The sequence below is a fragment of the Alosa pseudoharengus genome, unplaced genomic scaffold (genome assembly GCF_046254945.1).
Source record: "Alosa pseudoharengus isolate Yale_2024_CS ecotype anadromous, Long Island Sound unplaced genomic scaffold, YU_APseudo_1.1 YU_APseudo_1.1_scf_25, whole genome shotgun sequence".
Classification (NCBI taxonomy): domain Eukaryota; kingdom Metazoa; phylum Chordata; class Actinopteri; order Clupeiformes; family Clupeidae; genus Alosa; species Alosa pseudoharengus.
Genome location: NW_027468696.1, coordinates 2,010,494 through 2,032,547, shown reverse-complemented (window position 1 = coordinate 2,032,547; position 22,054 = coordinate 2,010,494). Strand labels below are relative to the sequence as shown.

At 44.7% G+C, this 22,054-nt stretch overlaps 1 protein-coding gene across 3 annotated transcripts; it reads right to left on the bottom strand.

Moving 5' to 3' along the window:
* Window positions 1–12,607: 12,607 nt before the first annotated feature.
* Window positions 12,608–22,054, bottom strand: LOC143099171 (sialic acid-binding Ig-like lectin 12). 3 transcript variants are annotated; one of them, XM_076262241.1, is made up of 9 exons: window positions 21,978–22,054; window positions 18,671–18,745; window positions 18,035–18,397; window positions 15,413–15,664; window positions 14,206–14,433; window positions 13,735–13,819; window positions 13,516–13,552; window positions 13,115–13,401; window positions 12,608–12,938 (listed from the first exon to the last, which is right to left on the bottom strand). In XM_076262241.1, exons 2-9 carry the CDS (start codon window positions 18,726–18,728, stop codon window positions 12,908–12,910), a joined length of 1,341 nt encoding a protein of 446 aa, XP_076118356.1. In that variant the 5' UTR covers window positions 18,729–18,745; window positions 21,978–22,054; the 3' UTR covers window positions 12,608–12,907. The 3 variants fall into 3 exon arrangements, with proteins under 3 accessions (XP_076118356.1, XP_076118357.1, XP_076118358.1); XM_076262242.1 differs by having other exon boundaries at window positions 13,115–13,398; XM_076262243.1 differs by having other exon boundaries at window positions 15,482–15,664.

Below are 22,054 nucleotides of genomic sequence, written 5' to 3'. Positions count from 1 at the left end.
CAAACTTTAGCGATCATACATGATAATAAGATGTCAACGAGCAGCGACATACAGAGTAGGCCTAGTAGTTCTACTAATTTACTGAAAAATACTTGAACTATTTATTGCACAATGAAGAAAACTGATGCTCTGAATACTTATTCAGCTGTCGCTAAAAGTTTCTCTAATTGACGCATTCAACCGCGATTTTAATTACACCTGCTTTTAACAGGCGCAAGTTTTTCACCGCAAAACAGACATGCGCTGTTTTCATACATATGGCGGAATACCTAATCAATGCTATTAGCACTTGTCGTCTCCTGTGTTTGCGCGATACTCCCACTTTCCCCTGACCCTCCTATTGTAACGATCCTGTGTTCCCTGTCCCTCCTTTGTTTACTTCCTGTCAGCCATGTGCTCCTTTGTTTGTCTTGCCATGTCCCAGTTCCCTGTGTCTCCGCCCCTCACCTGTTTGTCATTATTAGTCTGCTCATTTAATTATGATTTCCAGCCCTGTGTTCACCTGTCTCTCGTTTTACTTTGTTTCGTGTCCACCTGTGCCTTGTTAAGTCCCTGTGTATTTAAACCCTCTGTCTCCCCTCAGTCCCCTGTCGGTCTTTGATGTTGTTTCGTGGTTGTAGTGTGCATTTTGTATTAAAGATTCCTGTTCTGACGTTTACGTTTGCCTCGATCGCTACTTGCCCTGCGCCTCGGTCCAGCTCTCCATACTGCAACCCTGACAGAAAGACCGACCGACAAGCATGGAAGAAGGCAAGTTTTTTGATTTTAATTCTGACTTGCCACTGCACCTAATGCCCTGGGAGCTGTTCTGGGAGGATGAAGAGGAGGGGGAAACCTCTGAGGATGACTGGTCCTCTGAGGAGGAGGGACCAGGCCCCTCTCCAGTCCCAACTCCCCAACGCCCTGGGCCTGCAGTTCTTCCGGTAGCTCCCTCTCCAGCCCCGATTCAGACTCCTGCGCCGGCTCCCGCTCCAGCCCCGATTCCGGTGCCAGCCCCGCGCTCTCAGGCACCTCCGAGTTCCAGTCCCGAGTCCCTGCGCTCTGAAGCACCTCCGAGTTCCAGTCCCGAGTCCCCGCGCTCTGAAGCGCCTCCGAGTTCTAGTCCCGATTCCCCGCGCTCTGAAGCGCCTCCGAGTTCCAGTCCCGAGTCCCCGCGCTCTGAAGCGCCTCCAAGTTCTAGTCCCGATTCCCCGCCCTCTGAAGCGCCTCCGAGTTCCAGTCCCGAGTCCCCGCGCTCTGAAGCGCCTCCGAGTTCTAGTCCCGATTCCCCGCGCTCTGAAGCGCCTCCGGCTCCAGTCCCGATTCTGGCTCCAGCCCCGATTCCGGCTCCAGCGCTGATTCCGGCTCCATCCCCAGTCCCGATTCCGGCTCCATCCCCAGTCCCGATTCCGGCTCCAGCCCCAGTCCCGATTCCGGTTCCAGCTCCCTCTCCAGCCCCGAATCAGACTCCTACACTGGCTCAGGCTCCAGTTCCAACTCCGACTCCAGCTCCAGTCCCGACTCCGGCTCCAGTCGCGGTTTCGACTCCGGCTCCAGTCGCGGTTTCGACTCCGGCTCCAGCTCCCGCTCCTGATCCAGCCCCGATTCAGACTCCTGCGCCGGCTCCCGCTCCAGCCCTGATTCCGGCCCCAGCCCTGATTCCGGCCCCAGCCCTGATTCCGGCCCCAGCCCTGATTCCGGCCCCAGCCCTGATTCCGGCCCCAGCCCTGATTCCGGCCCCAGCCCTGATTCCGGCACAAGCCCTGATTCCGGCTCCAGCTCAAGCCCTGATTCCGGCTCCAGTCCCGATTTTGGCTCCAGCTCAAGCCCTGATTCCGGCTCCAGTCCCGATTTTGGCTCCAGCTCCAGTCCCGATTCTGGCTCCAGCTCCAGCCCTGATTCCGGCTCCAGCTCCAGCCCTGATTCCAGCTCCAGCTCAAGCTCTGATTCCGGCTCCAGCTCCAGTCCCGCCTCAGGCTCCAGTCCCGACTCAGGCTCCAGTCCCGACTCAGGCTCCAGTCCCGACTCAGGCTCCAGTCCCGACTCAGGCTCCAGTCCCGACTCAGGCTCCAGTCCCGACTCAGGCTCCAGTCCCGACTCAGGCTCCAGTCCCGACTCCGGTTCCAGCTCCCTCTCCATCCCTGAGTCAAGCTCCTGTGCCAGCTCGTGCTCCAGTTCTGACTCCGGCCCCCATGACTCCAGTCCCTGCTCCGCCTCCCGCGCCGAGTTCGGCTCCTGCTCCGGCTCCGCCTCCCGCGCCGAGTCCGCCTCCTGCTCCCGCGCCGAGTCCGGCTCCTGCTCCGCCTCCTGCTCCCGCGCCGAGTCCGGCTCCTGCTCCCGCGCCGAGTCCGGCTCCTGCTCCCGCGCCGAGTCCGGCTCCTGCTCCCGCGCCGAGTCCGGCTCCTGCTCCGGCTCCCGCGCCGAGTCCGGCTCCTGCTCCGCCTCCCGCGCCGAGTCCGGCTCCTGCTCCGCCTCCACCTCCCGCGCCGGCTCCTGCTCCAGCTCCGCAGAGTCCGGCTCCGGCTCCGGCTCCGGCTCCGGCTCCGGCTCCGGCTCCTCCGAGTCCGGCTCCTGCGAGTCCGGCTCCTGCTCCTCCGAGTCCGGCTCCTGCTCCTGCGAGTCCGGCTCCTGCTCCTCCGAGTCCGGCTCCTGCTCCTCCGAGTGCGGCTCCTGCTCCTCCGAGTCCGGCTCCTGCTCCTCCGAGTCCGGCTCCTGCTCCGCCGAGTCCGGCTCCTGCTCCGGCTCGTCCGAGTCCGGCTCCTGCTCCGGCTCGTCCGAGTCCGGCTCCTGCTCCGGCTCCTCCGAGTCCGGCTCCTGCTCCGGCTCCTCCGAGTCCGGCTCCTGCTCCGGCTCCTCCGAGTCCGGCTCCAGCTCCTGCTCCGCCGAGTCCGGCTCCGCCTCCCGCGCCGAGTCCTGCTCCTGCTCCGGCTCCGCCGAGTCCGGCTCCTGCTCCGCCTCCCGCGCCGAGTCCGGCTCCTGCTCCGGCTCCGCCGAGTCCGGCTCCTGCTCCGGCTCCGCCTCCCGCGCCGAGTCCGGCTCCAGTCCCCGCTCTGGCTCCAGCACCCGCTCCTGTCCTGGGTTTGACTCTGGCTCCGGCTCCAGGCCAGGCTCCGGCTCCAGTACCCCCTCCGGCTCCAGGCCTGGCTCCAGTCCCTACTCCGGTGCCTGCAGCCCAGTCGCCTGAAACGCAGTCCCTGACCGGCCATCCACCCGGCCGTCCCTGACCGGCCATCCACCCGGCCGTCCGCCCGGCCGCCCGCCTGAACTGCCGTCCCTGACCGGCCGCCCGCCTGAACTGCCGTCCCTGACCGGCCGCCCGCCTGAACCGCCGTCCCTGTCCGGCCGCCCGCCTGAACCGCCGTCCCTGTCCGGCCGTCCGCCCGGCCGCCCGCCTGAACTGCCGTCCCTGACCGGCCGCCCGCCTGAACCGCCGTCCCTGTCCGGCCGCCCGCCTGAACCGCCGTCCCTGTCCGGCCGTCCGCCCGGCCGCCCGCCTGAACCGCCGTCCCTGTCCGGCCGTCCGCCCGGCCGCCCGCCTGAACCGCCGTCCCTGTCCGGCCGTCCGCCCGGTCGCCCGCCTGAACCGCCGTCCCTGACCGGCCGCCCGCCTGGCCCTCCTGCCTTTGGCCCCCTCCACCCACCCTGCTTGGACTTCTCCTTTTTTTTCTGTTGGGCCGTCTGGAATCCGGCCCTTAAAGGGGGGGGGGTACTGTAACGATCCTGTGTTCCCTGTCCCTCCTTTGTTTACTTCCTGTCAGCCATGTGCTCCTTTGTTTGTCTTGCCATGTCCCAGTTCCCTGTGTCTCCGCCCCTCACCTGTTTGTCATTATTAGTCTGCTCATTTAATTATGATTTCCAGCCCTGTGTTCACCTGTCTCTCGTTTTACTTTGTTTCGTGTCCACCTGTGCCTTGTTAAGTCCCTGTGTATTTAAACCCTCTGTCTCCCCTCAGTCCCCTGTCGGTCTTTGATGTTGTTTCGTGGTTGTAGTGTGCATTTTGTATTAAAGATTCCTGTTCTGACGTTTACGTTTGCCTCGATCGCTACTTGCCCTGCGCCTCGGTCCAGCTCTCCATACTGCAACCCTGACACCTATGAATGCATATGCATGACACGGAAAAGCGCAAATAGCCATTTGCAGCTCCCACGACAGGCAGTCTACGCCTTTTCCTCAGTGCGGCCTGTTTGTACATACCTCGCCATGCTTTTACGTGCACTTTGCGAATGAAATATGACTGACGTGGGCACAAAAACATACATCTGGCCCTGTCTTTCCTTTTTTCATCCGTTTTCTCTGGGTGTGTCTTTCTTCTCTCCTTTGTATCCCTTATTCTCTCTCTCTCTCTCTATTTATCTCTTTGGCTGTGGAGAGTGTGTGTGTGTGTCTGTGTGTGTCTGTGTGTGTCTGTGTGTGTCTGTGTCTTTGTGTGTGTGTGTGTGTGTGTCTTTGTGTGTATGTCTCTCTCTGTCTGTATGTGTGTCTGTGTGTCTGTGTGTGTGTGTATGTCTCTCTCTGTGTGTGTGTCTGTCTGTGTCTATATGTGTGTGTTTGTCTGTGTGTTTGTGTGTGTGTGTGTGTATGTGTGTGTGTGTGTGTGTGAGTTGAACATGACTGCAACTAACAGCCAAACCTTTGCCGCTGCAAACCCAAGCTAATCCCTGAATAGGACGGTTACTCTTGGGTGGCGGGTGGGGGAGACATATCTGGGGGGAGACACACTGGCTAGGTTCAGAGTTCAGGTTCCATTCCCTCTCTATTTCTCCCTGGTGATGTTGCTCAGTGGAGCAGAGACTCTGGCACAGACTGAGCAGTTAAGTTCGGAGTTTAGTTAGTGTCAGCTCTTACCATTAGGCCCTGTTAGTCAGTGATTTAGCCACTAGAGAGGGTTTGTTCTTTTAAGTTTGTCAGTATCGCCCTTTGTGTTTAACAATAAAGTCAATTAAATTTTATATGTGTGTCCGACATCCATCACTGCTGCACAGAATTCAGGGTAAGGCCACGTGCACATGTCCCATTGACCTCCATTAATTTTGTCTTTAGGACAGTGAATGGAGAATCTTGAAAGTTGAATTCTGAGAAATGCCCAAGTTGCCCAAAGGGCAAACAAACAACTTTTACTTTGATAACCCTATAGAACATGTTACTGTATAAAAGTTCACTGTACTCAACATTTCCAGGTCAACTTTTGGCAATTAGACCAAAAATTGGACATTTTTCGAAATTTCGCCAAAGTTCATGTGTTAGGTGGCACCCCTAAATCTCAATGGAATTACTCAAAACTGTGCAAAAGTCATTTTTATGTTAATTGGAACAAAATGCAATGCCAGCCAAATTGATATTTTGAAATTAAAATTTCCCATTCAAATTTGATGCACCCTAGCCTAGGTCAATGTATAACATTAGCTTGGGATGTTTTTACAGTAAGCATTGGTAGTTGTGAAAGCAGCTGCATCCCTTCTAAATATCAAAATATGGAAATGCTAACATATCTTTTCTTTCTCCCTCAAGGTGCTTTGCTTAAATTTCTCAGCCCTCAGGCTCTTCCTAAGGATACCTCCACTGATGAAGATGGCCTGAAAGGTTAATCTTATGTGTGTGTGTGTGTGTGTGTGTGTGTGTGTACTTGTATTTATGTTGGATTTTTAAATTGCTATACAACCAGCACTCTATAGTTTGAACAATGCATCCTTTTTCTGCATAAGATGGCAGTGTTTTATTTTCTCACTTTGTGAGAACTGAAAAATGTTAATGTGAGTGTGTGTGTGTGTGTTTAAGTATGTTGGATTTAGTTATTGTGCACTTTTTTACATTTATATTGGATTTTATGGTACGGTGGTGTTTTTGCAAATGTTCAAATGTTCAAAATGTTCAAAACTAATGTACAGTATAGCCTATGCAACTGCAGTATTTGCACTGTCAAAATTTTGTATTTATATAAACTGTGGGTGAACTTAAACTGTATGGCTATGCGGTGGTTCCTGTAGGCTTTGCGTGCGGTAGGGGGGGGGGCTCCATGTCCATTTTGCTTGGGGCCCCCAAATTCCTTGAAACGGCCCTGCATGTATAACCAGTTGAAGATAAGTTGTTATATTGACAAGTAGTGATGCGCCGACACTTGGGCTCTCAGTGTACGACTAAATTACACATTTCTCCGTATTACCATTCTGGTAAGAAAAAAAAACTACCAAGTAAACAGCTGAATTTGTTTTATTTACAAATCAGTGGAAATCAATACTGTATTGAAATAAAAAATAGAGTGAAGTAATCCATTTTGTATGAGTTTAAATATTACAACACATATTTTCTAGCTGGTGTTCTTATCTAGAGTGTCTTACAGTGAACTAACAACAGTAAACTGTTAAGGGGGACAATGGAGTCAAATCCTGGGATCACGCTCACTGAGTTAAATAGCCTATGAGGATTATAAAAGGCCTAGAAAGAGATCTGCATATTCAGAAAAACATAATTCAAATATATAGCAAGGACATTGAAAATACATTCCAGATAAAATTCAGATATGAAAATCAGCATATTTTGATGATGTATGCTAGGCCTAATTACATAAGCATTATTTTAATGACAACTCAACTAAAAAAACATCTCTAATAAAGATGGTCTTCTCATACGATGCTCTGCTGTTCCCCCAGACTAGCTGCTTCAGCCGGATACCCTTAAGGCTCTTGTTTCCACACTGCTGTAAATCATGGAGAGCTCCCCCTCTGGTTGGTCAGGAGAACTACAGGAAAATACATCAGAATAGTGACAGATTAGTCAGTGAAGACACTATCATTTCTGCTGTCTTATGCCAGGTACAGTTTTCTATTGTGTTTTTGTCATACTCTGTTTGTGTTACATGTAATAAGCAGTCTGCAGTACCTGGTGCTACCTGGAGCTCTTACAGTAATGAATGTGAGACACTATCATTTCTGCAGTCTTGTATCAGAATAAACAGCTTTGGGAGCCAAAAAAAGCAATGGCTTTGTCTTACACAATATAAGAGAGAGTACACAACCACTACATCAGCACAACATTAAAAAAATCATTAATAAAATTATTATGAATTACTATCTCATAATTACTCATGATTTCATTTAATTGTATAAAAGATCTGGATTTTGTGATAAGAAGAGTGGAGATAATATTTAGTATTATTATTTCCACTTTAAGATCAATCTAGTTTTTAACCAGATTATCATCCAAAATGATAAATGATTTTGGTTGTAATTTGGAACAACATACAACAAGTTACTAATATACAAAAACCTGAAATCAGATGGCATTGATCTTCTAGGTGATGTACAACTGTTGTGTTTAAACTGGACAATGGCATATATGTCATCATCTTCTTCTCCTCCTGCAGTCTGCCTGATGCGTTTGAACTGGACATTGGTATATAGGTCATCACATTCTCCTCCACAAGCAGTCTGTCTGTTGCGTTGCAGCTGGACACTGGAATACTGGACATCAACCTCACCTCCTACAGCCTCATCACTGGGGGGACCAGCAGTCTGATCCTGCTGAGATGATTACAGAAATAACATGATTAATACCCATGTAAGGACATGTGTAGGGGAAACATAAGAATTCATGAATTGCATATTTTTACGCTAAAGATAAAGACAGGAATAGGGCACCTTACCTTTATTCTGATGTGTCTTTCATTCATCCTGTGGTGCCTAATAAAATTAAGAGATATTAATAATGTAAATGTATATATATATATATATATATATATACATATATATATATATATATATATATATATATATACAAAAAAATGTGAATAAATATTATACATGCATAGAATCTCTGGTCCCACAGAGAAGATCAGTACTGACCTGATCCAGACCAGCACACAGATCAGACCTGCAGCTCCACAGACTGAGACTCCTGCTATCACATACAATACAGGACTACAGGCTCCTGTGAGGGACAAACAGATCAGGGAATTACTGAGAAGTCTAAGATACACACACACACCTAAACAGAAACTCTCGGATGTTAAGAGTACCAGACGTACATAACTTGATGAGAAATATAGTAAGAAATTGAAACACAGGAGGAGACAAAGAGATGAACAAGAGAAATACCCAAATCTGTGATGGACACAGCAGTAGAGTTCTCAGCTCCATATTTGTTCCTGGCCTCACAGTAGTACTGTCCTCCATCCTCAGATCTGATGTTAGTGATGCTGTACTGCTGTCCTGATCCTACTGGAGTGGACTCATTCACCTTAAACCAGGTGTAGTTCTCCACTGGTGGGTTGGCATCACTGCTGCAGGTCAGAGTCAGACCAGGACCAGCAACAGCAGCTGTGTTCTTTGGAGGAACTGGTGAGAAAGAGGGGAAACCTGTTGAGTATTAGTATTTGTTACCTTTGCTTTTTAATTGTAGGCACTCGTACTTAGGCACTCATACGTATACTTGTACTGTAAAGTTGTACTACAGTCAATGTGCTTGCTGACAATGACCTCATCATACTCACACATTACATTGAGCTTCACTGGTGCAGATGCAGTTTGTTTCTTGTTGCCTTTTAAAGCACAGGAATAGTAGCCTTCATCTTCAATACTGACACCTAGAAGCTCAAGTTCATTTCCGTATTTCTGTTTCCTAGGTGATTGTTGTTCACTCTTTCTCCAAATCACTGTGGAGCCCATCACATTGCAGGTACTTCTGCAACTCAACTTCACATCATGACCCTCAATCACTGGTTGTGGAATCATCACTGTAAGGTCTTGAGTCGTTAAAAAATAGAATAAATTAAATTATATAAAACAAACTATAAAGAATATAGAAGATATTTTAATACAGAATAATCAAATTTGTGTCAAAATCTTAACATGTAATTTTACTGACAACAAAATGCAAAAATGGTGATGTGATTGTACGTACATGATAAGCAGGTGTCCATATAATTATATGAATAACCTTATATACCTGTGACTGACATATTGACCTCAAAAGGACTTTCCCTTGTCTGATGTTTATCATCAGTCTCAGTAATGAGTTGATAACTTGAACTGTCTTTCTTCTTCAGTTTTTGTATTTCCATTGTGCAGTTGGTGTCATTTTTCCAAAAATACTGCACACGACCTTCAACCATTCAAACTGAGATCAATAGGTGTCTTTCCTCTCCTCCAGTAAACTTTAGAGACAGTGAAGTTACAAAGATTCTTGAAAGAGCAGGGTATGACCACTGATGATCCTCTCACAGCACATATATCGCTGTGAAGTGTTACTGACCAACACTTTTCTCCATTATTACTCAAGACACCTGCAAGATACATTTAATTTATTTTACATAACAGTGAGTCTGAGCCTGGATAATGTCTGAAATCAAAAATGTTAATGGACATACTCATGGATTAACAAAATGATTGATGTTTGACTCAATTTGCAATCATCATTACTCTCAGATGTGACAAACATGCAGAACTGCTGTAAGAACTGACCAGAACTCTCTTGTCTGACACTCTAATCTGATGGAATATAAAATGGCGCACCTTGGCTGGTGACCAATACGAGAAAGAAAGCCAGAGGAAGTGCAAGGGTCCGTTTCATCTTCACTCATGCTCTTCCTGTGGCAAACAGCTACATGTTACACAATACTCAATCACTAGAGCTAATCATTATAAAACACGAAATCGTCACAAAAACATTTGTTATTGAAGAAGTTAACACTTTACATAACTGTAGGAGAGGAAGACTCATTCAAGTAAAGTGATGTGGAAACTAAAAACTGGCAACTCTCCCTCTCTCTCTCTCTGTCTCTTGTTATTCATGAATGCGTTCTGAAACAACTGTTGTGGAATTGAACCCACAACATTTCTAGCTACTGCATACTTGCCCAGGTCCTTAAGCACTATGCTAACACACACATACACATACACTCTAATGACACACACACACACACACACCTCATTAAACGAGTTAAATGAATAAATGGCATAACCTAAAAACAACTTTGGCATTGGTTATTCAAAATAGGCTACAGCCTACGTTCTTAGGTTAAAGGGATACACAACCATTAGCGGAAATACGCTCATTTTCCACCTCTTGGAATAATCAAGGAACACTGCGAACGTACCATCGGCGCAGCAGCACTGTGATATCACACAGCACCTGAAAATAGTCCCCGTGGGCTACAGTATAACTCGCAACGTTAATTGATTATTACACTGGAATGAGAGTATAGTTCCATGTCAAATCAGCCAAGAAAATCGCCACGTTCCATTTTCTTTGAGAAAGTTTTAAAAAGGAAATTACCAGAAATCTTAGTCACTTTTAATCATGATGCTAACGGGCGAATATGATGCTAATGGTCTAATCCGATTCAATGATCTATGCTAGGCTGGAGCTAAAAGAGAGACTCTGAGAACGGCTGGATAAACTGGAGAAAAGTAAAAGTCTGTGGTGTAGTCTAGTTAGCTGTAGTGGGTACACTGTGATGTCGTCTAGTTAGCTGTAGTGGGTACACTGTGATGTCGTCTAGTTAGCTGTAGTGGGTACACTGTGATGTCGTCTAGTTAGCTGTAGTGGGTACACTGTGATGTCGTCTAGTTAGCTGTAGTGGGTATACTGTGATGTCGTCTAGTTAGCTGTAGTGGGTATACTTTGATCAACCCCACATTTTAGTACCTATCCTTGCCCATTTTAAGTGGGCATACTGAGATGGTGACGCTTTTGAAGTGGGTATATTGCATAGTCTTGCGTATCACGTAGACTACACGACTGCTAAAACTCAATTGTTAAGCAGGTTATTGGATGAATAATATATACGTCATGAATCATATCATATCAATAATTTGTTGTCTTACCTTATAAAGTTGCAGATGAATCTTATCCTGTCAGATGTGTGCAACACGTTATTCTCATAGCAATGCTGAAGCGGAACTCTGCTTTTATAGATGCTGTTTTTTTTCTTTGAAACATCCAATGAGCACAGACAGCAAGAGTACAGTAGTTGAGTACTTCACAATGTTCAGTGGATATCTCTCTGGTGGGCTTAATGACCTTAAAATAGCAGATTCCGGATGTAAATCAGAATTGTATGGTGGTCATATCCTGCTCTTTCAAGAATCTTTGTAACTTCACTGTCGCTAAAGTTTACTGGAGGATCACAACTCGGAAAGGGAAAACACCTACTGATCTCAGATTGAATGTGTCTTAACTGTTTGAATTGTGTTTTTTACTGTAATCATTCTGAAATGATGTAGCTTACCTGAACTGTGAGATGGTATGGTTGGGAGAATACAATAACTGCAAGATTTACCAATCATACAACTTTATAAGGTAGGACAACAAAATATTGATTTGATATGATTCATAACAGATTATTCATCAAACAGCCCAAATTACAATTTACTTATATTTTGCTTTAATTGTGTTTTCCCCAACCAAACTATTTCCCAGTTTAAATAGGAATGATAACCAAACACATTCAAACAGTTAAGCCACAATACTTAAATACTGTATATATTTTTGTCACTGCAAAAAGTTATTCCCTCAGCAACGGAGGGTTTGTTTTTGTTTGTATGTTTGTGTGTGAATCAACCAGTGGTACTCTTTGCCCAACTGTGAGCACACAAGATTCCATTATGGTCAACGTGACCTAAATCTCAAGGGTGTGTGGTGTGATAACCTCTGGGGCAAACATGCCTGCACTCAGAAACTCCCTCGCCACAGCAGTACATGTGATGCTAGTTGCTAGTTGGTTTATTTTTGTACTTCCTGTCTCTGTGTGAAAGCTGTTACAAATGGACGGTTACAAACGGTGGGCCCTGTAAGACACTGATAATTGGCCTAAGAGTAAACTGAGTGAAATCACATACAACATAACATTTTGTTGAACTCATAGAGAGACAGTATGTTATGTCAAACCATTCAAACAGCATGAAGGAAAGAATAATACAATAAGTGAAAGAAGAGACGTGTGGAAGGAGAGACAGAGGTAGTGGGGGGCAATAATGTGGTGTTTGTCCTCCTGAGGTGCCCAACAACAATAGGCTGTGGAAAATGTGTCTGTAATGTTGCACTTCTAAGCTTAACCACTAGATGGAAATATGGTGTTATATTGCCAAAGATGCTGACACACAGGGCAACATATCAGTGAACACAGCCAGTCAGCACCACTTGGGTTCTTAGTGAATAATTAAATTAAACATCTCTCTGTATTACCCTTCTGGTCTGTATTACCATAGAAATTGATGTTTAAACCATATCAGTACATTTAACTTACTGTAACAGAGGTACTCTCATAGGTCTTTCTCAGGTTGCTACTGTCTTGTGTGCGTGCGTGTATGTGTGTGTGTGTGTGTGTGTGTGTGCTTTCTTTCAATCCAAAGAGCCAAATTGGCTTCTAACCCCAAGAAGCCCTGACCCCTCATATGAAGGTGTGGTGACATCTGTATCTGCACAACATGACTGACTACACTTTATTCTTAACTTTAACAATTTATTTCAATAAAATTAAATGTTATTTTATTCATATGCAACACAACAGAAATAGCACTACATGCAACAGTGATACACAATTTGATGCAGATTTAGTGGAGGCATAAGGGGAAAATAATAGTCAATGTATGTTTTGTAATGGCTGTAGAAAAGCCCCTGAAGATAGGGAGAAGAAGAGCAAAGAAGAGAAGAGAAGAAAGAGAAGAGAAGAGAAGAGAATTCAAACCCAGAAAAGGAAGCAGTGTAGAGTGTTTTAGGCCCCATTTCAGTTAGTGGTGCCCCCTACTGGACATGTATACAGCTCAGTCATTGTTGCATTGATTCAGCATCTTGTTGCATCTATTCAGCAAAAGCAAATTTCAGATGCATCCAGGGGAAAGAAAAAAAATGAGAAGGTCTTCTCATCTCAGGCTTTGCTGTCCCCCACACTAGCTGGGACACCTTTAGACTCTTGCTTCCACACTGCTGTAGATCAGAGCTCCCCCTCAGGTTGGTCAGGAGAACTGCAGGACAATATCAGGATAGTGACAGAGTACTTAGTACTTTACTTGTCTCCCAAAATGCCACCCATTTTAATAGAGGATGTAATTTGGAGAAACAGACGAAAAGTTACTAAGAGAATGACATCTGATGACATTTGTTTTTTTATGTTTCCGGCATTTGTGGGTCAAAAACTCACCACTGTGTTGCTTCGGCTTTTTTAAACTGCACACTGGCATACTGGACATCATCTTCTCCTCCTTCTGCAGTCTGCTTGTTGTGTTTGAACTGGACACTGGTGTACTGGATGTCGTCCTCCACTCCTGCAGCCTGCTTGTTGCGTTTGGGCTGGACACTGGCATACTGGACGTCGTCCTCCACTCCTGCAGTCTGCCTGTTGCCTTTGGGCTGGACACTGGCGTACAGGACATTACCCTCTGCTCCTCCTGCAGCCCCAGCACTGGCTGGACAAATAGCCTGATCCTGCTGAGACGATTACAGAAATTACATTATTCTACAGCCTATGTTATGATGTAGGGGAAACATAGTAATTCATGAATTGCATATTTTTACGCTAAGGATAAAGACATGTCACCTCACCTTTATCTTGATGTGTCTTTTATTCATCCTGTGGTGCCTATGAAATTGAAGAGAAATTAAATTAAATGTATTTAAATGTAAATAAATAAATACCTACAGTACATATACATGAACTCTATCAGTACTGACCTGTGGTGCCTGTTAAAATGTGATGACTCATATTAATGAATCAAATGGCAACGTGAAAGTGACTTTGTAGCAGAGAAGATCAGTACTGACCTGATCCAGACCAGCACACAGATCAGACCTGCAGCTCCACAGACTGAGACTCCTGCTACCACATACAGTACAGGACTACGGGCTCCTGTGAGGGACAAACAGATCAGGGAATTACTGAGTAGTCTATAAACAGTAAAGTGAAGTGGAAACTAAAGATTGATAACATTCTATGATTCTCTCTCTCTCTCCCTCTCTCTTACACACACAGACACAGACACACACACACACACACACACACACACACACACACACACACACAAACATACCAGGGTGAAAAATAAACTCTTTGCTGGGATCTGATGAATAGGACCTTGAGACATGGAGTGAAAGAAAGAGAGAGCAAACTCTCAAAAAAGAGACAAGGAGATACATAAGAGAATTACCCATACCTGTGTCTGTGATGGACATAGTGAGAAAGAGAGGGAGAAATTGAAATACAGGAGGAGACAATGAGATGAACGAGAGAATTACCCAGATCTGTGATGGACACAGCAGTAGAGTTCTCAGCTCCATATTTGTTCCTGGCCTCACAGTAGTACTGTCCTCTGATACTAGTGATGCTATACTGCTGTCCTGATCCTACTGCAGTGGACTCATTCACCTTAAACCAGGTGTAGGTCTCCACTTGTGGGTTGGCATCACTGCTGCAGGTCAGAGTCAGACCAGGACCAGCAACAGCTGATGTGTTCTTTGGAGAAACTGGTGAGAAAGAGGGGAAACCTGTTGAGTATTAGTATCCATTATTCATGCGTTCATGCACTTTACTTGCACTGTGTACTTGTACTGACTGGCGCCATCTGAGGTGGTGATGGTGGATGGGGGGGGGGGGGGGGGGGGTCATTGGGTTTTATGCACCCTCAAAGTTAATGTTGGGGGTAAATATGCAAGTTTTGTGCATGGGGTAAATGTTCTCCAGACCATGTCCGACCAAAAAACAAGGATATGGTTCAAGCGAGAGATGCTCTACTGCCCATCATCTCTGTGCTGCAACGTGGAACAATCAACAAGGGGTTTGACTCAAACTTCATGCAACTAATAAAGCTGAGATGACATTAAAACACAAGAGTACTACAAGTCCTTGTTGCATCAGAATTTAGAATTAATAACGGCAGTTTGTCCTGCAAGTTGAGAAATTAGTTCATATGTGGCGGAAAGAAGTAGTTCTACAAACAAGACAGTTTTAGAGATTAAAACAACATGAGCAGATGAGTACGTCTTAGGCACATTGACCAGGATTTACACAGCATTGAAGACTTTCTGGGTTTTACCAAACATTTGCCGACACAATGTTTTCTGTTTTTAATGATGGACTAACTAGAATGGGTTTTTCCCGGTCTAACCGCAGAGGGCAATCGGGCAGCCGTGGCCTACTGGTTAGCGCTTCAGACTTGTAACCGGAGGGCTGCCTGTTTGAACCCCGACCAGTAGGAACTGGAACCTGGGGAGCAGTGAGGGGTTAGGTGCCTTGCCTCAAGGGCACTTCAGCTGTAGACGTGGGCATGGGAGAACAGTGCTCAAACACTTCCCCCGACCCACATTTTTCGTACTGGTCGGGGATCGCCACGGCTGTCCCATTATTCTTCATGTGCTTGGCAGAGCAACGCCTTTTCAATAGTGCTACTATTAGGCCCGTATTTATGTACAGTACTTGTACTAGAGGAACACACTTCATACTCACACATTACATTGAGCTTCACTGGTGTAGATGCAGTTTCATTGTAGCCTTTTAAAGCACATGTATAGTCACCTTCATCCTCAATTCTGACACTGAGAAGCTCAAGTTCATGTCTGTCTCTCTGCTTGCCAGTTACAACTTGTCCATTCTTTCTCCATAACACTTTGTGCTTGTCCATCTCATTGCAGGCACTCTTGCAACTCAAATTCACAGCACGACCCTCGATCACAAGTTGAGGAACTGTCACTGTAAGGTCTTGAAACATTAGAAAAATAGAATAAAATCACAATGAAGATATTTGAATACAGATTGTGGTGGAGTGTTGTCACAGTTGAATATGCACTACCAACCAGCCTGGCTCTTTGATGTTGTAGTCAAGCTGCAGGTTTAGTACCCCGAGACCCAGGTGTAAGGTTGGGCGGGGTCACAGCTCTCTCCCTTCGCTATAAATGGTGTCAGAAGTGGGATGGTTTGCCCAATGTGAGTTGTATAAGGGAACCCCTGGATAGCTTGATATCCGTGTGTGGGACCCTAGAGATTAGGCTTGGGTATCGAATATCGAGTATTGGTTGGAACCGGGACTATCTTTGCGATTTTCCCGGAATCGTTCAAAAGTTTAAATTTCGATTCCTAGTTTCGATTCCCAGTCCGCCGACCGGAAAAAGAAACGGCTAAACACCAACGAAGAAGCGCATAGTTCATAGAATTAAAATTCATGGAGAAGGTCAGACTATTTCATTCAGAAAGCAGGGTTCCCGCGGATCCTTAAATACAACTGAATTTTCGAAAGAGAGGTATTAAATGTGCGTATGGGACCGCCAGCGAGTGCAAGAGAGCGAGTGATGTCTCAATCCAGTTTCGTGTATTTAAAACGCAATTGTGACTAGGCTATTAGGCTACGGGAGGAAGTGTAGTGGTTGCAGAGTGAAGATGTTTTTCACGGGTGTGGTTAAAGGTGTGAAAACGGTAATAATACAGTAGGCCTATGTACAAAATAATTTGCCTGACGTTTTCGTGGTGTAGCTGAGGCCAGAGAGATATACAGGTAGCCTACGTGGAATGAGGAAGCCTACGGGAGAAAGAGCGATAGGTTGGCCATACGTTTGAATTTAGGCCGGACATATGGATTTTAAAAGCCCTGTCCGGCGCAGCCTCAAGCCGGACGCTCATTTGCTCTCCTTTTTGGAGTTGCGCTTGGCATCTAAATCGTTGCTCGGACGCAGCATCGTTTCACAAACTATGGACGCGAAGACTGCTGGTCAAATTATGTGCAGTGCTTCGCAATCACGAGGAAATACTGTTGGTCTGTTTGCATCTTTCCAGCGTGTGTTGCTGGCCTAGCCTAGGGAAGAAAATATATGTCTAAGTTATAATAGCCTACCTGTAATATCTGCCAGCAGCTTGCTTGCCAGCGTTTCCCAGTAGGCGTACTTCGCAAAAGTTCTGAACTATAACCGCATATTTTTGAATGTCGGCGACTGGCTACATAAAAAAAAAAACGTGCGTTCATAATACGTGCGTGCTTCAGATGAAACCAGCAGTTTTCAGCAGGATCATGCGAGGAGGACCTGTCTCTTAATTAATTTAAAACAAGTCAATGGTTTTACAATGTCTCAGTCAAGCTTTGGTTGGTTTAGATACAACTGGTATGCAAAATGTAAAGTAGTGGATTAACTTTAATTTGCTGTGCTGCATATTGGACAATAGATGCACATAGTAAATTATATAAAGTAGGCTTATTAAAATATGTAATAGTCTAACTTTGAAAAAAATATTGAAGGGATTCCAGTCCAGTGCACATGTCTTTGGCAAGTAGCCTAGGCTACTACAGACACAGGTGAAGAACAGTCAGCCTCAGCAGAAAGCACAACCAAATATGTACAGCCAGCTTCAAAAGCAAGCAGCCCAGACCCTAAAATTGGGCATTTATAGCTTTGAAGGTAATTCACACACAATTATTTTTCTTTCGCCAAAATATATTTGGTAACTTCTGTAGACATCCAAAATGGGGTGGGGGTTAAAATTAGTAGAAAAAAAACTATTGCATAAACAGTCATATATATCTTTTTGCCGTGGTATAGTCTTAAGTTTCATTTAGATGTCTTGAAAAGGTCTTAAAAGTCTTTAAATTTGCACTTGGAAAATGTGCACATACCCTGAGAAAGACCGTTGGTTAGCTAGCTCATTTAAAATATCCTGCCTCTTAAAAAAATCGGAATCGAGAATCGTTAGGAACCGGAATCGAAATAAGAAATCGGAATTGGAATCGGAATCGTTCAAATTCAAACGATACCCAACCCTACTAGAGATGCTTGAAGCACTAGTGTGTGGGGCACCCTGGGATGGGAGAAGTACAGCTGGTGATGAGGGATGCCAGTGTGTGTGAAGTGCATGGGCACGCTTCCTGAAGGGGAGGGCAGTGTGATGGAGTCCCTACAGTTGAATATGCACTCTGACTGTCATAACAAGCCTGGCTCTTTGATGTTGCTGTGAAACTGCAGTTCTAGAGACCGAGGCTGGTCGTGGTGCGAGGCTGGATCCCTTCACTACACAGATAATCAAATTGTCTCAAAATCTTAACATGGTATTTGTTATGGCAAGAACCATAGGAATAATCATATTTACCTTTGACTGATATATTGACCTCAAAATCACCTATCCTTGACTGATTGACATTCTCAGTCTCAAAAATGGGTTGATAACTTGAGCTGTCCTCCTTCTTCACATTCTGTATTTCCATTGTGCAGTTGGTGTCATTTTTCCAGAAATACTGCACACGACCTTGGTATGCAGCATTCAATTTCAGATCTGTAGGTGTCTTTCCTTTCTGGGTTGTGATCCCCCAGTAGACTTTAGCAACAGTGAAGTTACATGTGTGAGTATTGAAAGTGCAGGATATGACCACTGGTGATCCTCTCACAGCACAGATACTCATATGGCTTTTAAGCACTATTGCCCAACACTTTTCTCTCATATTACTGAGGACACCTGCAATACATACTTACTTTATTTTACAGTGACTTAGAGCCTGGATAATGTCTAAATCAGAAATTGTAGTTTTTCTTCATATATGCATGCATATGACAGAGACACAAGGGTGATACTATCACTTTATGTTAATCATATTCATGAATTTATTAAATTATTCCGATCGTCACATTTCAGATATAATGCTGATTTATAGACCCAAATACCACAACTCTCTTAAAATGTCCAGAAGTCTACCATTATCTCTAAAAGATGGAATTTAAAATGGCGCACCTTGGCTGATGGTCAATACGAGAAACACAACCACAGGGAGTGAAAGTGTCAGTTTCATCTTCACTCATGCTCTTCCTGAAGCAAAATAGAAACATATATTAGAAAATGCTCAATGTTAAACTAAATAATCTCTAAACAATTTGTTATAGAATCACTCAGGGGCATTGTGCCTATTCAATTATGATGGGCAGGTGCCCGCTAGCCTGGGTGTTCCCATGCTGCCTTGCGCGTGATTTGATTCACGCTGCTAAGGCAGCCTGGAAACCACCGCCCAAATTTTTGCCTCAGATAGGGAACCAATCACAGAACAGGGGGGGGGGGGGGGCAAGACGATGATGAGCTATGCACAGACGCATTTGATAGACATCCGTGGCACCCAATAAACGGATCTGGGCATTTTTTTCAAATACGAGAAAATGAACGTTTGGTTCCCAGACCATGTCTCATTGAGAAGTGGTGGCGCTAGCCAGGCTAGGTGCCCGCCCAAAATCACAAGATTCTTTTTTTTTTCTACAACACATTGTTATTAGCTAATCAGATATCAGTTACTGTAATGTAATGTGTCATCCACTCATCTCTCTCGGGTCTCCCCATTCAGCTGTTTGAGAGCTAGTGCTGGTACTGAAACGCTATTGGCTGATCTCATTTCAGTAGGCGGGACTTAGCAAAACAAGATCCTTATGAACTGTCTGTTAACACTGCAAGTAGCCTAGCAGCCATCCAATGTAAATACTATGAAAAAAGGCCAGTCTACAGTGTCTCCTTGAATAATTAGCTTAGCATAGCCTAGATTCAGCCTACCAGTAAACAGAAAAAACATTTGCCTGAAGGGTTTTAGCCTACACTGCAAAATATTTTAGGCTGTAGGCTGTTTTTGAATGAATGAAGAACAATCTAGGCTAAAGTGACTACATGATCTTATCATTTCATGTGTCAGAATGAAAGAGGCAACGCTTTGAGGGGAAAAAGATGCAGTGAAGAACAAGACAAGGCAGGTTTTGAAAAGAGTTCTTAAAATGAGATCGCACAATCCTAGTTGTCTTTTTTGTGTGGATGCCATTTTGGTTGTCAATCATATAATTGTAGGCCTACACAGTTCTATAAAGAACCAAGAGAGAGCAATGTAATGGGTAAAGTGAAAGCTAAAGACTAATACACCACCTCTTTCTCTCTCTTACACACACACACACACACACACACACACACACACACAAACACACACACACATACACACACACTAAGAGCAAGACACACAGAGCGCAAAAAATATACAGACATACTGTATGCATGCATTTTGCAACACATTGACGCAATGTCACCCACAACCACATCTTGTGAGTGTCTGCAAAACGACGTGCTATCTCGCACAAACTACAGTAAGAGCAATTCACACATATTAAGAGGCAGTAAAACTAAACCCAGCGCACATCAGTCTATTATTCCCATTACTGAATACATCTTCAAAATAAAACACATTTGAGAGCACAAATATACAAATGCCTTGATGCATTGAAGAATAACTAGATGTCCATTGTGGCCAAGGAGCTTGGTCCATGACATATCATTACTTTTTTTCATGATCACTCAAACATCAGTAGGTGTAGGTCACCCATGACTTCTTGGCCACACTGATGAAGAAAACAATATTTTACAAAGTTACTAATTACCAGTGATGGGAACAACGGTGTAAAAAATAAACAGCGTCAAAATGTGCTCTCACAACAACAATACCCTTATAGGCTACAGATCAAAGTAATACGTTGCCTTAAGCAAGCAAAAGGATGCCTTTAAAACATTGTTTCGCTGGGGGTAACGACAGGTCTGCAGTAGCCTACAGAGACTGACTGGTTATGAGAGAATTCAAATAAAGGATATTTTACAGACATTTTACATGACATATTTGACAAAATAAAAATGTAACACAATACTTACTTTCCCTGATAACCAGATACTTTTATAACACTGTTCCACAGTGACTAACTCGGTTACTTTATCGGAGAAGTAACTATAACAAATTACTTTTAAAAAGTATCATGCCCAACATTGCTGATTACTATTTCACATATGTAGCTTCAGAGTATGCTTTACTGAACTTCCTCTCAGGGCCCTATCATGACATTCTAAAGTGCATCGTCACTCGTCAAAAGTCTATTCAAATTTAGTAGGATGTCCAGTTCACATTGGGAGGGTTTTCGTTCTCAAAAGTGGAGCGCATGGCGTAACAAGGTGTTTCTAGGTCTTTTAATCAGTCATATGGGTGTGTTTGGGGCGTAACATCATTTTAAACCAATGAGAATGACATCTGTCATTCCCTTTAACGGTGCAACGCGCGATATGTCAAATAAATGCATCGGTATTTTGGCATTCAACGGCGCATTTGAGGAGGCTGCTTGCGAGACCGTATGGAATAGTCATTCTTAAACCATGCTTTACTAAAACCTAGCATAGCCTTCACGCATTTGCACTCGTCTATTATTTGAACTCATCGGCAAAGTGAAACTAACTTCACCAAGGAGTCAGTCAACGACAAGACAGTTATATGCAGTTACTTTCACTATTGACTGACAATGGGTTACCATCGAAAACATAGGCTGGAAAAAGCAACACTTACCCTAATGTTGCTCAAATGACTGAATAAAACAACATTTATCCTGCAGAGGAGTTGCTTATATCTCGTGACAGTGCGTCTTCAGCTGTGCTCCATACGTGTCTCTCGCCTCTCCCCTAATCACTTTTAACCGTCATTACCAATTTGCAAATGATGGTGAATAACTACTCATCATGAGATGTACAGTATTTCGTAATATCTTTATTCTAATTATGTTTCCCATTGTAATCGTGCAATTTGTAATGCTTTGCATGGACGTGCGCTGGTGTGCGTTCATGAATGATAGAAGGATGGTGCGTGCACCTGCCAATATGACTGTTGACATGCGCTCTTAAAATAGCATATGAACAACTCGCCATTGACTTCTGACCAGGTTTAGGTGGTGTATGATAGCGATTTTTAGACAATGCGCCAGGGCCCTCCCTAGGTTGTTAACTGCCACACCCCTGGGCGCAATGCTTAAAAAATAAACGTGCAAAATACCGAATTCAACGTCCCGCTGGTGAATAACGAGTATTACGCCATGCGCTGGTGACCCAAAATACAGCCCTCAGTCCCTTGTGCTGTTTTAATGCTTTGGGTGGTCAGACTGTAACACAGTAATTTACCATAGTGGTGCCCTAAAACAACATATCTATCTATAGGTTGTGATACATGTATCTATAAATTGTAAAAAATAAGTTTGTTGTGAAATCTCACCATACGAGGTTGTAGATTAATCTTGATCCTGGTGATATGTGCAGTTATGTTCAACGCAATGTTAAAGTGGAACAAGG